This window comes from Passer montanus, unplaced genomic scaffold (assembly GCF_014805655.1).
Source record: "Passer montanus isolate IOZ18808 unplaced genomic scaffold, ASM1480565v1 scaffold58, whole genome shotgun sequence".
NCBI classification, from domain to species: domain Eukaryota; kingdom Metazoa; phylum Chordata; class Aves; order Passeriformes; family Passeridae; genus Passer; species Passer montanus.
The window spans coordinates 1,416,689-1,433,626 of record NW_024370816.1 but is presented as its reverse complement, the minus strand read 5'-3'; the positions used below and the strand labels follow the sequence as shown (position 1 = coordinate 1,433,626).

The window sequence follows — 16,938 nt, the reverse complement described above, 5'->3', positions numbered from 1 at the left end:
GTTCCTACATCTGCTGTTTATGGAATATAAAAAGACAGGTTTGCAGAAATAAGTTAAACACGTGTGAACCAAATAAATGGAAAGTCTAAATTAATGCTGGAATATATATTACATATGACATCTCAGGTGTCACTGTCATGTTGAGATGCCACAGTGCCCCACTCAAGGGTCTCTTTTGGGTTCTTGATAAGTTGTCATCTCATTGTGTACTTTGTCATGATTTAAACCCAAAGGTATTCTGTTTGTTTGAACACATCTTGCTTGCAGTGATCTACCTTCATGCATAATCAAATCAAGTGACAAGGATACCCTATTAAGCAAATGTGACTGAGCATAATAAGGGAAAGGTTAGTTTGTACAATGTAAAGCTAACAAGCAGTGACCTTAGACTTCATCCAAGACTGACATTTGCTTCAGGGCTATAGTCTGAAATATTTGGTTTATCTCTTTAGTTCTATGTTAATGATTTTTAGACCTTTTGAAGAACTTCTAATTTCTGTGACTTGTTTCTTATTACAGACAACTGAATGAACTGTTTTGTCTCTAGGTAAATGAACATTTGAAAGACATCATGGAGCAGGAACAAAAACTAAAAGAGCATCACAGTGCAGAATCTGCAGGAGGCCAAAAGGTAGGTGGAGGAGTTAAACTATTTTAAGGAAGAATAAGCATTTATCCATGAACAGACATTGCTGGCATTGAGCTTTTAACTGCTTGCTAAAGAAAGCAAACCTGTAGTATTCATTTCGTTATTAGTTTTACCACTGTCATGAAAACACACATTTAAAAATAAAACTAGCAGAGTTGCACATTTTATAGCCAGTTTCTGTCCTTTCTGACAAATTAATCTTTGATCGCAGGGAAACATCTGTTACATTAGTGTTAGGAAATTTAAGAATAATGACTACTTTTTAGTGAATTAAAACCCCTGACAGATCTGATATGAAAAAGACCAGAATTGTCTTTTTTACATGGTTTTTAAAATTTTTTTTCCTTTTGTATTACATTAATGTCAAAAGAGAGATCTGTACGTGATATCATGGGAAGGATTGCTCTGGCTATGATTCAAAATACTGGTTGATTACAGGTTTTATTATCTATACAATAAAACTAGATTATGTTTGATTCCCTTTCCTAACAGGATTTTTTTCTTTTGTTTGCAGAGCTCAGTTAATTAAGTAGCATTATATGCCCATCAAAATATGTAGGGATAGCAGACAGTTCCAGAGTATGTAAAATTCCTTGCTTCAGAAAGATCCTGTACCCTGTTGTGATATAACTATTACTGAAGAATTGGTAATCAGTCTGAGCACCTTTTGGAATTATCCCTGCCCATGAATGCAGAGCAGATTTCCCAGCTGCTGCAAGGCTGTAATCCTCCTTCCCAGTCTGGCCTGTTCTCACCTAAGCTGCTGCCTCCTTTTCTGTGCTGCTCTGAGGGAGTGGCAGGTTACCAGCCCGGATTTGATGCTCAGCTTCCAAAAACATGAGTGTAGTGAATGTCTTTGCATTTACAGGGATTTTTTAATGTAAGGAATGCCAATGAAGGCTAATGTGACTCAGCAAAAGAAAATGGTTCTTATAATAATAGTGTGACCCTGGTGCATAAAGCCTGCCATGGAAAATTTAAACTGTGTTCAGTAGTGACACTAGCATAGAAATCTGGAGAATGAGATGTCCTTGGCAAGTTCATTTCTCAAATTTAGATAAAAGAAAGTAAACTGAGGCTGGGGAGATAACCTGTGTTCCTCTGTCCTCTAGTGGCTTTTCTTTCTCCTAAAGATAATAGTAGGATGTTTTATGTGGTTTGTAGGTCACTAGGAAAGATGAGAACAATTTTGAAAATCAAAACTGCATGAGAGTTTTAGTATGATAAACAAATGTATATCAAAGTGAAAACTATTATCAGAGCAATTCTATAAAATTATCTGTATTTGTAAAACTTCAGTAATATTTATTTTCACTTATAGTTTGCAACTTATGTTAGGAGTAAAAGGATAAAATTTTTAGTCTGTAGTTTATCTTCACTGTCAACATTTGTAAATGAATTATTGAGAGATTTATATAGTCTGTAACTGATGCCATAAATGGACTCAGGGGAATAACACATTTACCTAAGAAATGGTATTGTGGTGTTTAGATGAATTGTGAAGCTGTAACAGAACAGAAGAGCCAGGTTGTGTTGGCCAGAGTACAAATGCATTGGCAAAATAGCAAAATGCACCAGTTGCCATATAATTGAAAAAATGTATATTTAAAGCCCTCTCTTCTGTACACTGAATTTTTGATACTATTCTCCCAGGTATGTTATATTTTTTGCCTCACTAGGGGATCAGCTGCATAAATACATTGTCAAGTAATGTATTCTGTGCTTGGGAGCTGAGGATTATTTAACTCCAGGTTTTCTTTGAGAAACTGTTCAGCTGATGGTTAATTTACTGCTCTGATATCTCAGCTTTTCTTTTAGTCATATGTCTCACAGTGTTTCCAAGTTTCCACTTACTCTTCTTAAAGGTAGTGGTCACTGCATGCATGCAAACATCTGAGGTTTAGAAACACATTAAACATCCCAACTAAACCCTGAATTTCTTAACTGAGGATTGTACTGAATGCTGGCTTTACAAGGAAAACTAGTGCAGATGCATTGGATGAGTCCATTGCATCAAATCAAGTTCACCAGCATTTTTAACAGGAGTTTCTGTTAAATTATCATGTGGCTCCTGTCAAGCATCTCTTAGTGTTCATTCCCAGGTGCCCAGGTGTTTTACACTGATTATCTGTCTCCATATTGCATCATGTATTCCTCCTTTAAAAGCACAGACCCACTGGTGGCATTGGCCTTACCTCTGCACTCAGCAAAGCTGTGAAATCACTGTAGCTGAATTCCTGTGCCAGGTTTGGGCCTTGTTGAAATACATACATAATTTTTCATTGCATGATGTGCTTGACCTTAATTATTAGTAACAATAAGTATTCTTAGATTTAAAAAAATTAGTAGGGGTGAATTAAATTATGCCTTTTTATTAACTAAAGCCCTACTACATGATTTTCCATTTTTTGGAAAAAATAAATTATGGTTGTATATATATGTTTAGCATTTTCTATGCTCATATTACAGTTTGTAAGTTGTAGCTTAATTATTTAGTATCTGAATTATTTTATTTTCTTTCTTTGATGTTTTAAAATTTCTGACTATTGCTTCTATTTGTTTTTTAAAACTCAGCATGAAGGGGAACTGGAATTATCTATTGTTCAGCTTTTCTGTCTTACACCATTATTTTCAGCCTGGGCCTTTTTAATTTATGTTCTCCATGTTACCAAGGCATTTAGCAGTTCAAATGGTAAACTCCATGAAAATTTAAGAATCTTTGCTATCTCTTTTTTCTAGACAAAACCTTTGTTTATTTAAATTTCAGGGTGTCCAAGGTATGGTCAGGTCTTGAACCTGAACTGAATTTAAATTCTAAATGCCCCTTCTGCTGATTAGAGATGGCCAAGCAAACATGGGAAGAATACATAATTTTAGTCAACAGGGAAAGCTCTTCTTTAGGTTTAATTTCTGGCCAAGAAGCAGGAAAATTAGGTACCTATATGGTGAAATAAAGTTAACATGTAAATTTTAAAATAATTTCATAATTTCCTACAGTTGCATATTTATAAATTAATCAGTTGTGAAAAATAATTTCAGAGTTGCCCTCAAGCCTGTCTGTGTTATTGTGCTGTTACAGAACTGTGGTGAATCTTTTGCAACAAAGAGTAAATTTCTACATTTACGAAAGGTTTAAACGTCAAATGCAGATTATTGGATACTACAAATTATAAGATATACCTGTTTTCTATGTCTGGGTAGATAAAATCAGTATTAACAGATTATGAGGTTGCTTTTGTTTTCTTTCCCTGTCTTCTGCTGCTAGCTGTCTGTAGAAGATAAGAGAGGAAGGAGTGTGTGTGATTTTTAGTTCCAGGTAGTCCTCTGTGGACCTTGATCAGCTGGTGATTTGTGGTAACCTCGTCTTTTTCTGGTAGAGTCTCTGCATCTCTTTTCAGAAGTAGGATTTCGAGTTTTGTAGTAAATAGCTTTGATTTTCAGGCTTCCACTGAATAATAAGTAGTGAATGTACAGTTGCACTGGTTAAATTGCTGGTTTTCAGTGTAGTTGGAGCTTTCCCAAAACCATGTTGTTCTTCTGTCTGCTTCTGTGGTTTAGACTGAATCAGTCTTAACAGATTTAAGTCAAATGCAAATCCTATGAGAGAAACAAATGTAACTTCATTTAAGTACCTGAATTCTTCAAACTTTCTGTAAGATCAGTTTAAACAGTGCAACCTCTTGTGTGAAGGTAAAACACTAACACTGTAGTTCCACTTTCCACTAGAATTTGATGTTTCATAAATCCACACTGCTACCAAAAGCTAACCTGTCAAGAAGAAAAGTTTGCAGCAGGATCAGCTTCTTGATCCCATGAGTGCACAGCTGCATGAGCACAAATGATGGTGCAAGGAAGATAGCAGGAACAAGTACTTAATGCAAGGCATGACTATCGTGTTTTGGCACCATAAGATGAGTTTATGTGGAAATAAATTTATCACAGCCATGTTTCAAACTTTTTGTTAGAGGGGTAAAAAATCACAGTGTAAAGCCACAGGCTCTCAACCTGAGGGACTATTTTGTTCTTCCACCCTTTTTTTTTGGTTGGTTGGTTGTTTTGTGGGTTACTATTTTGGTGTTGTTGTTGTTGTTTTCAACATTGTGAAGAAGTCAGCCAGGATTCTCTGCTTAGTTTGTTTCATAGTGGCTGATTCTTGTGAAGTTCCAGGGCAAAAAGTTTATTCTTGCTGATCTGAAGTGACAGTTCAACAGCTACTGAATTCCCAGGTTGGCCAAGAGACTTCAGCTCTTCTTTAATCTCTTTTCCTTTATAGAAAATGTATACTTATAAATCTTATGGTGTGTTTAATTTAAATTTTAAAAGTCTTTCACCTCTTTGAAGCATATTCGTAATCATCTCAATTACAGTATCAACCAGATGAATAAATAAAAATATATATTGGATTACTAGTTCTGAGTTGTTACTGTTAGGGAGAGCTGGTCTTTGGAATTGAAACCAATGTGTGCTTTTTTGCAAAGAGCACTTCTTCAGCCTGGTATTAAATAGACATTGGTAGACTTTGAGTCCAGGTCTGAAATACACTGCACTTTGATAACTGCAAGAACAATGTTCCTGACAGTGTTAAATAGAATAATGGGCAGCCTGGCTCTGATATCAGCCAGTTTAGCCAAAACCTTGCTTTATGATAGGGCTTAGGATTCCTGATTGCAGTTGAAAGTTAAGATAATTTGTTTCCAAATTTCCATGGTTTTCTATACACTGACTATTTTTCAGTGAGATTAAGAGAAACTGAATCCTGTGTAAAGGGTGTGACAGAAATGTCCAGAGCCACACACTGACATGCATCTTGTGGTTGGTTTCTTCTAAGTGCCTTTGGGATTCTTTCCTGCTACAATCCAGTGAAATGGAGGAGAAGGGCATTGAGAATAGCTGTGTTACTACTGCACACCCATTAGTGCACAATAGCTTTTTTTCCATCAAAGCTTTGTATCATTACTACAGTTGTTTTCAAGGTTTTGTAAAAACACAGTATTTTAACACTACATAAAATAATAAGGTTCCATAGCAGTTTGTTCCATGGTAGTTTTAAACTGCATTTTTACCATTCCCAGAAAATATTTATCTTCATTAAAAACAAAATGAATTGTGTCCTGCACTTTGGTAGTGGGTTTGTTTTTTATTTTTCTACAATGAAATCAATGGAGTGGTGACATTTTCTGTGTGTATTTATAGTACTGGTACATAATATTTTTATTCTTAATACTAGAAGTATTATGCCACAGTAGAAAAAAATCAGTGAGATTCAGATTAGTATTTTTTGGATTGTGTAGGAGTTTAGAGGTTTGTGTATTAGTTCTGATAATTCCTCTGCCAGTAGTCAAAACTCCATCTACATTTCAGGTCATTGCACATCATGCAGCTGATGCTAATGTGATTTGTCATTGTAAAAATATAACTGCCTGTACCTCTTGTTGTCCTGAAAAGTGTCATATGATTGTTTGAAAATATTGTTGAATGTTACTGTTTGGCTTGAAGAAACTAACACAAGCTTCCCTGCAGTTGGGTGTACTGTACTACAGCGTGTTTATCCCTTTTTCCATTGCTTTAGCTTCCCTGCTTCCCCATGTGTGCTGCTGGAGTTCATTTTGATACTTGTGATATCATGACTTCAAGTCTCAAATGAATTCTTCAGTCAGATTGCATATGTAGAGTACAATTAGATGTGTGAAAGCATTTCATAAAACTACATTGATCTGACAATCTTAGATGTTCATGTGGGAAAATTATAATGTTGATCTACAAAGAGTGCAGACATATTTCTCCAGTGTTATTGCTGCTAATTAGCTCAATATGCAGAGGTTACAGTGCACTTATGCTTGCCATTAAATTATAAATCACTGTTTTACAAAACTGAGAATGTTAAAGAAAATTGCTTTATAAAAGTAATTTATGAAATCTGATAAAATGTTCCTTTTTTTTTTTCCTTTGCTTTTTGCTTTTGTCCTTTTTTCCTACTGCTTCCTCTGAAGTCTCCTACCAAATGGTTTTGGAAACTGGTTCCTGTAAGTTTGCCCAACTGCTTCACTTTGATCAAATTGCTTATTTTGGGAATGGCTTTGTCCATGTCATGCTTGTCTAATCATTCATTTCATTTATCTGTATGAGATAATTTTGTAAGAGATTGCCCTGCAAAGGAGTGCATACCTGCAGAAGCCTGTTTTGCAAGGTGATCTGTGCAAAAGAAACGTGAGAGATGATGCTGGATAAGGAATTACTTGTCAAGCAGTCAGTGGGTTTGTACAAGGCAGTTATTAACTTATGTCCAGTGAACATTTATAAATTACTTTTTCATAAACTTTTAGTAAACACATGCTATTTGGTACCAGTTTTCTTCTAAAAAGCAGAAGTAGCTTTTGATTGTTGATGCTACATGCTACCTCAAATCTTATTTATTTTAAGCATATGCAAGCATTACACCATTCATCTAGAATTCCCTATTTTTTCAGCTGATTTAAGACTGCTGTTAATCTCTCCCCACACAAAATGACCCAAAGCAGCCTACTTTTAGTGAGACTATAATTTCACTAAAAGTATTAAAAATTATTTTTTCCTACCTGTAATAATATAAAGTTTGTTTTCTCTGTGCTGTGTCACCTTGGGGTTATCATTACTTTCCTCTGTCATGTAGGAATTCACACTTGATGTGTATTCAGGTTGTTTATTCAGCAAAGTTTGACTGAGAACAGCTCTTAAGGTATATACAGAATTGCATATACTTCTGATCTGAATTCCAAAGAACTAATTCCCATCTATCATTGCTCTAAAGATTACCAAATAATTGATCTAGCAGTCTCCCAGATGTTCGTTGCCATAACTAATGAAACACTGTTCTTACATTGCAAAAGAAATTGAAAATAACAAGGCAGATGCATGTAGGCAGCAAGAAAAATTACTCTGTGTCTGGAAAAGTAGTTTAAAAATATTGTCTGCAGCAGCCTGAGCAGAGTTCAGACTCCTGACAGTCTGTGGGCAATTGCTTTATGAAGGTATCTATTACAGTTGTGACACACACACAGATACTCTGCTCTTCACTGTACAGCCCATGAATTTTGTTTTGGATTTAAGGGAGTCTAACTAATTGGAGAGAATAATGCAGAAAAAATATAAGATGGACCATGATATCACAATGTTTTTTGTCTTATTTTGTCAAAGTAAGGCTACTTGAAAACAGTTTCAGAATGTCTGTGTTCTGTTTTTGTCTGTGGTGGTGGTTTACTAGTGAGTATGTTCCTTTGCATAAAAATGATATTCAATTCTAAAATACTCCATCTGTTGAAAAGCTAACTCCAGTTTGCCTGCCAGTTATCTGTAAACAACTTGAATTAGTGGTATTTATGTTACTTGTTGTTGTTAGTGCAGTAGAGATGCAGTTAAACCCCAAGTGCTACTGATAATACTCAGGCTGCTCTATCACTTGAGCCAGTCTTCTGTCTCTCCCTTTTAGAAAAGAGCACCTTTCATAGTGATAGATATTCCTGAGCATAGAGACAGCAAAAAACTCTGACAAGTACATTTATAACATGTTATCTACTGGATGGTAAATGTGTAAGAGCATTCATTGTTAATGATCAGCTCTGAATACACACAAGCACTTATGACAGAGGATCTGCTGTGCTGTTGGTTCATCTTTAGCTGACCTCGTTTCTAGGCAAGTGTCTTGACTATACCTAGACTAGGTTAAGTGGAATAAGCTCAAAGATGCTAAATCAGGATGGTTTAGGATCTCAGAAACAAGATGCCTGTACTAGATTTATGTTTCAATTAGCTCTAGAGCTTTATAATGTAGTTCATCTTTTGCATTACTGCATATATATATATATATTTAGCCTGTACTAGATTTATGTTTCAATTAGCTCTAGAGCTTTATAATGTAGAAGTTCATCTTTTGCATTACTGCATATTTATATATATTTTTTAGCAGACACTGCAGCTGATGAGAAGAGTTTCTTCAAATGGAAGTTTATTTAAAATGCAGTGCAATTACCAGTGTCTTTGAGTTTTTTTTCAGTACAACTTCTTTTATCTTTTCAACCAAATTGAAACATGATGCCTGCTATACAGTAATGAACCTGGCAGATCAGGTTATATGAGTTTATCTTTCCTGAAGTGATGTGCCTGGAGTTCTCTACAATGAGTTAAATCCTCCATGTCCACTTCAAAGATATGACACAGTTTCTAGCATGGATGGGCACGGTTCATGAGGCCAGTGAAGGCATCATCAGAGTGCAGTGCACTTTTTCACAGGATTTGCTGTGTAACACCACTATATTGTCAATTTCAAATATTTTTGAATACTCCATTAAAAGATACTATTTAAAAGAAGACCTAAATTAACCAGAGCTTGTAGAATCATGATGTTCAGTCCATCTGTATCCGTTACCATTATTGATGCTTAATCATAACTAAATTGTGGTATTTCATAGACTTAATTTCAGTCATGTTGAGGAGGACATACATGGACATAATAACATGGAATTTGAAACTTAGAGCATTTTCATTATAGTGGGTTACTGGATTGCCATAGAGTGAGAGAGACTAAACTTTCACTGCAATTATAATTGGCCTATTTCATTAGAGATACTAGAGAGCATTAAGAACATGAAGAAAAGAATATTAATAATGCATAACAGGAACATGATTTTTGTTTGGTGTTAATGTTTCCTCTAGCACACAAAAATGGGATTTTCATTTTTATAAAGCGTATTTGGCACACAAATATGACTACACTAAAAGCATGAAGTAACAACTAAGTCTCAGGGGGTTTTAAAATATTAATTGGTTGAAGTATAAGTTCTCTGGGCCAAGCACAAACCCTTTATTTTTCTAGAACTGATGTGGCTGTTGTTGCCAGACTAGGCTTTTAGTTCTTAGGCCAGTTAGAGGACACTGACATTCACTAAAATAATGCCATGTGATCCTTGACAGAAATCCAGTGACAGTAAGTACAGCCCTCAGGGTTAGTCTGTGGTTCCACAGACCTTTTTGCATGCACAGTTGGCTTAAACAATTCCTACCCCTCCATAAAACCTGCACCCCTGCTCATGCACTCAGTCACTGCAGAAGCACAGGAGGAGAGAGTTGCTGTAGCTGGACCAATGCTTTTGGTACAGTCCCATCAGTAATTGCTCCAGCACAGCCAAAAGGTGAGAGTAGGAGGTAGAACAGTCAGTTTTAGCCTGGCTGGGAAGAGTGATTTCCACAAAGACTTGTGAGAGTCCCTACAGGGAGACTTGCAGTTCAGTGTGTAGAGATGCATTTAGATAGCATAAGATTAATTCAGAAACACTCTACTGCTCATAGGTAGTTCTGTGGTATGAATACAGCAGTAACCCTTCACTACTGTTTTAAAAAGGTCTTGGTAAATAATACTAACAAAATCTATACACTTTCTTCCACCTCCGTTTGTTTTCCCAGGAAGAAGTGAAAAAAAATAGGCATGATGTTAAGTCCATTTTTTCAGTAAGCCCTCCTGCCTTATCACAAAAAACACCCACTGCACAACCCATTGAAAATATATTCACTGCAGATAAATGCTATATCGATATTGTAACCTAATGATCTCTTTATATGCTGACTGGATTTCTTAAATATTTCCATTTATTACTGTGTCACTGCATGGTCATAACTGTTGGCCATTAATATTTCTCTATGTTTATGACTGCCTACACAAGCTAGTAATAAAAATTGAGTTGATCAAATGCAGATTTCCTTGTTTCTGAATTTGTCATTAAGCCAGTTATATGAATAAGATTTTGGGCAAGATACTTAGGTGTGTTCACTTCAGAGTCAGGTGACTTGCCAGTGAACTGAAGTTGCAGTAGCTAAGGACTTGTCTCACTGTGTTTGCACACAGATCAGTTTTGTTTGTATATTAATGAGTGTTACATTTTAATAAAGGTGTAGAATGTTATTTCGTTTAGTGTGCTATAGAGAGATCATCAAAACTTGGTAGTTTTGAAGGCTAAGCTCAGTATTAGCATTGTTCCTTTCCTCTTAGATATTAAGATAATTATTAGATATTAGAATAATAGATATTATATTATCCTGTTCAAAATGTCGCATGACATGAATACTTTTAGGAAATAGAATACTGAGAATATTCAGCTATTTCTCAAATACTGCTTTTTCACTAACAGTGTAGAACCCACAGTCTGGCTGTGTTTCTTCATCTGTTTGAGAGCCTTTGTTTCTCTAAATTTCTCCATTTCCAATCGCAGGCTCGTTACCGGAAGGAGCAAACGTTGCTGAAACAGCTGCCCTGCATTCCACTGGTGGAGAATCTGCTGAAGGATGGCACAGATGGTTGTGCCCTAGCAGCCCTGATCCACTTCTACTGTCCAGATATCATAAAACTGGAGGGTATGTCTGGCGGGTCTCTCAGCTTGTATACATGGCTGTAAAAGTTTAAATGTTTGTGTTTGAGAACTGTGTGAGGGAAGGTGCTTAAATGCAGTATACAGCAGGCATCATTTGACTGTGGTGGGTTTAATATAAACTTTGTGCCTATTTCTTTTTACATTTAAATAAAAGGAGCCCAGATGTCCTTCCCTGGTGTGCTTGCTTTTATGTTGCCACTAAATTAAACATACTTGAAACTACCTGCAAAACTCTTATTCCTGAAGCTGCATAAATGCTTTTTGTGCATCTGAGCAGTTACAGATATAAAACAGAGGAGTTTAGAGCTAGGCTCTGCATAGCTTCGTTGCATGGCAAATAGTTGCTCTGTGTTCTGGGCTTTTAGATCATCTGAGACCTACCTGGATCATTTATAGAGCAATCAAAAATGCATAGTGTAGAATGTATTGCTGTCATGCTGTTCTATAATAGCAATTGTCTGGGATGATGAGCAGCTTCATCTCATTTTTTTGCTCAGAAGCCTGGTAAAGTTATACCTTCCTCTTGGCAACTAAGAGCTGTAGAATGTCTTGGCAGCTAACACCCATCATTTTCTGCCTGTGTTCTTTCTATGATACCTTTGATGTCGTGGGAACACTTATACAGAAACATCCTGAGAAATACAGGAATATGAAGAAGGGTTTAGAGCTTGCTAAGGACTGAAATCTGGAATTCATATTCACAACCACTTTATAGGGAGCTTCCAGCACAGGAGGCATTGAAGATGAAAGGCACAAAGATGCATTCATTCACCTTTCTTCTGCAGCTTGAGAATTTTGATAAATAGAACTTTCAATTTACATAAACATTGCAGCCAAATGCATGCTATTATATGTGATTAGGGAAGAGTTAGAACTTGGGTGGTATTGACTGTGGTAACACCTGGTGCCTGTGTCCTGTTCAGCATGGCTGAGAACACAGACACTCTGAAAGGTCTTGTGTGCCCAGCACCTTCCTCCAGCACCTGCCTTTGAATAGGGCAAGGCACATGGCATCTTTGGAACTTCAGTGTTAATATTCTTCTTAGGTGTCCTGACATCATCTTGCCTAAAGATACAAATGTGCATGTCGTTGTCTCAGAAGTAAATTCAAAGGTACTCCAAAGCAACTGGAAACACTTTAATAAGATTTCACTCATCTTCCCTGTACTTAGGTAATACAGTTTTTGATGCATGTTGAATTTTACTGAGATTTGGTTCTGTACTGAAACCGAGGAAGGCAGGTAATAAAAATACATATGCAAAAATCCTTAAAAATACATTAACAAAGAAGAAAAAAGTATTCTAGGCTTCTCTGTAGTCTGAAATAGATAAATTTTTCTCATTAAGTCTTCATTTCACTTTCAAATCTAGGTTTCCTTGAAGGAATACAGAACTAGAAAGGATCCCATTGAGTCAAGAAGTTGACTCTTGTACAAAATTATATAATTCCTTTCTTGAATTTATCTTGTTCTATCTTAAAACTGTCAAACTGTTGAAAATCTGTACTCTTCTTACCCACTGTTCCTTTTTTTAAACATGATTTTAAATTTCATTCTTGGTTTTTACCAACCTATTCTTGGTTTTTACGTAACCTGTTTTACATGCCTTTGTTGTTCCTGCAGCAATATCTTTTGGTTTAAATAGTTTCTATTCTGATGTTCCCATTTTTGATTTGTTTTCTTCCTCTTGTTTTAGCCCAGGCTACTGAACCAGGCTTTTCAGTCTCCCTTGCTGAAGTGGATTTCCATTCTCATTTTTATCCTCCATAGTCTTCTGCTGCAACTTGTCTAGTTTGGGTTTACTGTTCTTGACTGTAGAGGGTTGTAATCATACAGAAAAATCCAGTCTGGCCTCCCATTCCTGCTCTGTTTAGTGCTCCTCTGTCACTGCTGGAAATGAATTTTCTGATAGATTTTAGCACTGTGTTTGTTTTTTCCACAGCTGTATGATGCCAGAGGCACACATGTTTACACTGGCTAACACCTGATAACTCCCTGCTCCATATCACCTGCAGTCAGTGAATCACATTAGAATTTTATTAGATTCAAATGTATGACTTCACATTTTGCATTTCTGAATTTAATCTCATTTCAGGCAGTTTAGTGAAGCATTTTTCCCTATTGATCATCATCTGTGGATTTGGAATTATGAACTATGTCTGATTTTCTTCAGTGTGTGGGAATCCTTATCCTGCTGGCATCAAAGTAGAATCCTTTTATGGAGAAACCTTTTAACCTTAACAATTCAAAACTTATGTGGAGTTCCGTCATGCATTGTTGATTTAGGAATAAAATCTGATGCATGCTCTGGAAGTATATTTAATTCTTTTCTTCAGTCCTTTTCTTTAAAAGGACTATTTTTTTAATGTGACTTATTATTGCTACTTACCTTTCCAAGAAGCAGTTAGAAAAAGACAGCAGAGACTATCTGGGCTTAAGTACTAGTCAGAGAATACTGTGTGACTACACAAGTCTGCTCACAGCCACCACTTCTTTGTCTTTAAAGAGCACTTCCAGAGAGTGATAATTCATGTAACAGCCTTCAGCTCCTTGGAAAATCTCATCTCAAACATCTCAATCCACAAACACGAATACCTAAGAACAGGCTGTTTTTTTGTGGAGATTCAGGCTTGTTGATGCTAAAATGTGTTCTTGTTTAAAGACAAAGAACTAATACATACAGAGAAATGTATGCAAAAACGTGTCTATTTCTTACTGCCATTGCTCTATAAAAAATTTTAACTATAAAATAATTAGTGATTAAATGTATTTTTTCATTACATGGAAATAGGGTGATAGAATAACTTACATTTTCACAAAAGGCAAAACTTTTCAACAGTGAAAAAAAATTAATGTTTACAAAAATATCTAAATATTTAGAAATGCAAAGATAAAACATAATTTAATAATTTAGAAAAATAAGTCTCTGGTGGGGAGGTGTGGGGCAGTAATTATGTCTGCAATTATCCAGTAAATGCTCCTGAATCTGTAAAAGCCAAAAAGCACTTTTTTGCAAACCTGTAGTTGTATCTAATCTTTACTTTATTTTCTTCCTTTTTAGATATTTGTTTGAAAGATACAATGTCTTTGGCTGACAGCCTGTATAATCTACAGTTGATTCAAGAATTTTGTCAGGAATACCTCAACCAGTGTTGCCATTTCAGTCTTGAGGATATGCTCTATGCAGCTTCTTCAATAAAGGTAAAAATAAAATAATTAAATAAAAATGCAAGCAACATCCACAGAACTGTTTTGTTAATGATATGTTTAGTCTTTATAATCTGCTGCTGTATGGCTTCTCTTGTGACATAGCATGCAAGGCACAGATTTCAGCAGAATGAAAAGCCACCTTCTTTTGGCCATTATGTTTTCCTGGTAATTTCAAAATATTTTTTAAAAAGTGCTTGTGAAAGGATTTGTAAAAACTTAATTTTGTGCAAAACTATTTCCCACTTTTTCTTTATTATTAATTAATAGTTGAAATCTGTAATCTGCAATATTTCTGTTGAAATATAATAGTGATTTGCATTAGTTTAAATGTATCAAGGCCTTAACAAAGGGTGGAAATATTGAGGACTTGTTTATGGAATTATTACTCACTATTCTTAATCATTTCTGTATACACAATTTCATGGGTTTTAATTTAAAGCTCTTTCACTTTTGTAAAAGTGTAAATTTCTGAGTTAATTTCTGAGTTAAATTTTTTTAAAAACCAATGGCTTGATGTCCCAAATACAAGCAGCAACAGAATTCCGACAAATACAGTAGTTTGAATAAGCAATTAAGTGTATTCCATCAATCTAAGATTTTGCTCTTTTAGAAAGAGGAAAATAAAAAATTATTCCGTAATTCTTTAAGACTTTGCAGAAGGAAAAGGAGAAACTGAATGATTTCTTGGCTAATTGTAATTTTAATTTTTCATTATTATGTTTCACCAAGACTTTCTTCTATATAAAACACACTTCATTTACTTAAGATTCTTGTTGGCTTGCCTTTAGGGAATGAAATACTATTTTTTTTTCTGAAGTCAGCATATCCATTGCAGATGGGATGTAATTGGTTTCTAAATATCTGGGTCATTTCACTGCTTTTATGATTTTCTAGCAATCTCACAAGCAGAGTCACAGAGGCTACAGCTTGAATACAGCTTTGTTGTCTCCTGTAGGGTTGAACCCAATCCTTTCCAAATAAGTAATGAGCTGCCAGGGTGAGTAAGGGCAGTAGGACCTAAGTCTAGACTGCGTAGCTGGTTTATTTTGTGTATGCAAAGCTGTGCAGTGAGTGCTTTCAGGCAGCTTTTGGTGCTGTTAAATCTCACATGCAGTGATCTACCTGCATGCTGCTGAAGTGTGCTGCATTGCAGTCTGCCTTGGCTGCACCTCCTGTCCCACAGCCACACTCAGTGCTCAACTCCTCCACTGCATTTTGATGGTTTCTCTCTGCTTACAGATACATGGAATAAATGCAACTGATTATTCTTGTTTTGGTTCATGACAATTAGCCATACCATTTTTATAGTAATGGCTTGAATTATTTCTCAAACCAGTATGCACTAGGAAGCTTCAATTACAAAAAAAACAAACTATAGTAAATATTTTGTCAATGTCCCAGTGCATCAGACTTTACACTTTAAACTTAGTGATTTTGCTGTTTCTGAGCACTGGCTTGAGACAGGATTTAGAGTTCTTTCAAAAAGTTAGAGTATTTCTAGATCTGAGAAAGCCCTTTTGTGATCATGTTTTTACAAGTTGCTGTGGCATGGATGCTTATTTAGATGTAAATGCTACAAAGCAAGGCTGCCAAGTTTTTCTTCTAAAACTTGGCATGGAAACTTCAGCTAGTACTGTAAACTCTGTTTTTCCAGTGTTAAGAATTAATTTGCTTGAAAAATAAATTCATTGTTAAAGGAGTTTGTCCTTTGTTTTCCAGAGCATCTGATTAGAGTAAGTTTTAATAAATGTGTTTATTCTCCAATGAATTTTATTGTCACTTTAAAAAAACTTGTATTGTGAATGGATATTTTAAATATTGCACATTGAGTTACACTGGTTTGTGGAAGCTACTCATCTCAGCCTACAAAATGTACATAGTGCGAAGTCTTAGGATTTGTAGAGGTGTGTCTTTGTTAATCAGCAGAAATTCCTGTCTCTTTTTAGAGTAGCTCCTACTGCACAGTAGGTGCCACTGTGCTTTTGGCTTAAAAACGTCGTACATTTGTAGTGGTGACAGAAAAAATAAAAAATACAAACTGCTGATATCTCACTGGAAAAAGCCTCAAGAAAAAAAATCTCAGCAGAGTTTTTGGAATTTCAGTGCTGTGCCTTGTGTGGTCCTAGAAGTAACAGTAGGTATTCTGGCTTGCTGTTGGCTCTTGAGAAGGAGGAGAGCAGACCCTCTCCTTAAGTGATCCAGCACAAACTGCATACCTTACATTCTTCCCAGGGCACCCTGCACTGTCCTGGTACATTAAATCAAGGGACGTTGGAGATAGGATATGATGCAGAGATTTAGTGCAGCACTTCACCAAGGTGACACTTCAGTTTTTCCATCAAAATGCACAGAAACACAGTGACTTCACTTAAGCATCCTAAGTCTTTGATAGAGGCTCTCAGATTTCCCAGCAGATGAAACTGCTGGCTTAGTTCTGGTTTAGCACAGAGGAGAAATGAGCTTTGTCTGGATTTCTAGACAGCTTTTATGTGTCATAATCAAAGCAAGCAGAAAGTTTTGGTGCTTCTTAATGCCTATTTCTTCTCCTCTAAGAAAAATACATTTGTAAAGTTCTTCATAAGATGTTTACTAAGGCAGGGCTACTGATATTAAAGAAAAAAATATTTCAATGCATTCCATGGATGCTTGAGGCACCAACAGGGGACCATACTGATTCTTGGTT

General features: G+C 35.8%; 1 protein-coding gene across 4 annotated transcripts in view; it reads left to right on the top strand.

The window, feature by feature from the left end:
* The window catches only part of CAMSAP2 (calmodulin regulated spectrin associated protein family member 2), an 81,205-nt gene that overhangs the window by 40,196 nt on the left and 24,071 nt on the right, over window positions 1-16,938 (top strand). For 2 of the 4 annotated variants that reach the window (XM_039726227.1, XM_039726228.1), the window contains exons 4-7: window positions 548-631; window positions 6,640-6,672; window positions 10,888-11,029; window positions 14,107-14,246. In XM_039726227.1, the coding sequence (XP_039582161.1) occupies window positions 548-631; window positions 6,640-6,672; window positions 10,888-11,029; window positions 14,107-14,246 (399 nt within the window). The remainder of the gene's footprint in view (window positions 1-547; window positions 632-6,639; window positions 6,673-10,887; window positions 11,030-14,106; window positions 14,247-16,938) is intronic. The other 2 variants (XM_039726229.1, XM_039726230.1) reach the window with 1 other exon arrangement.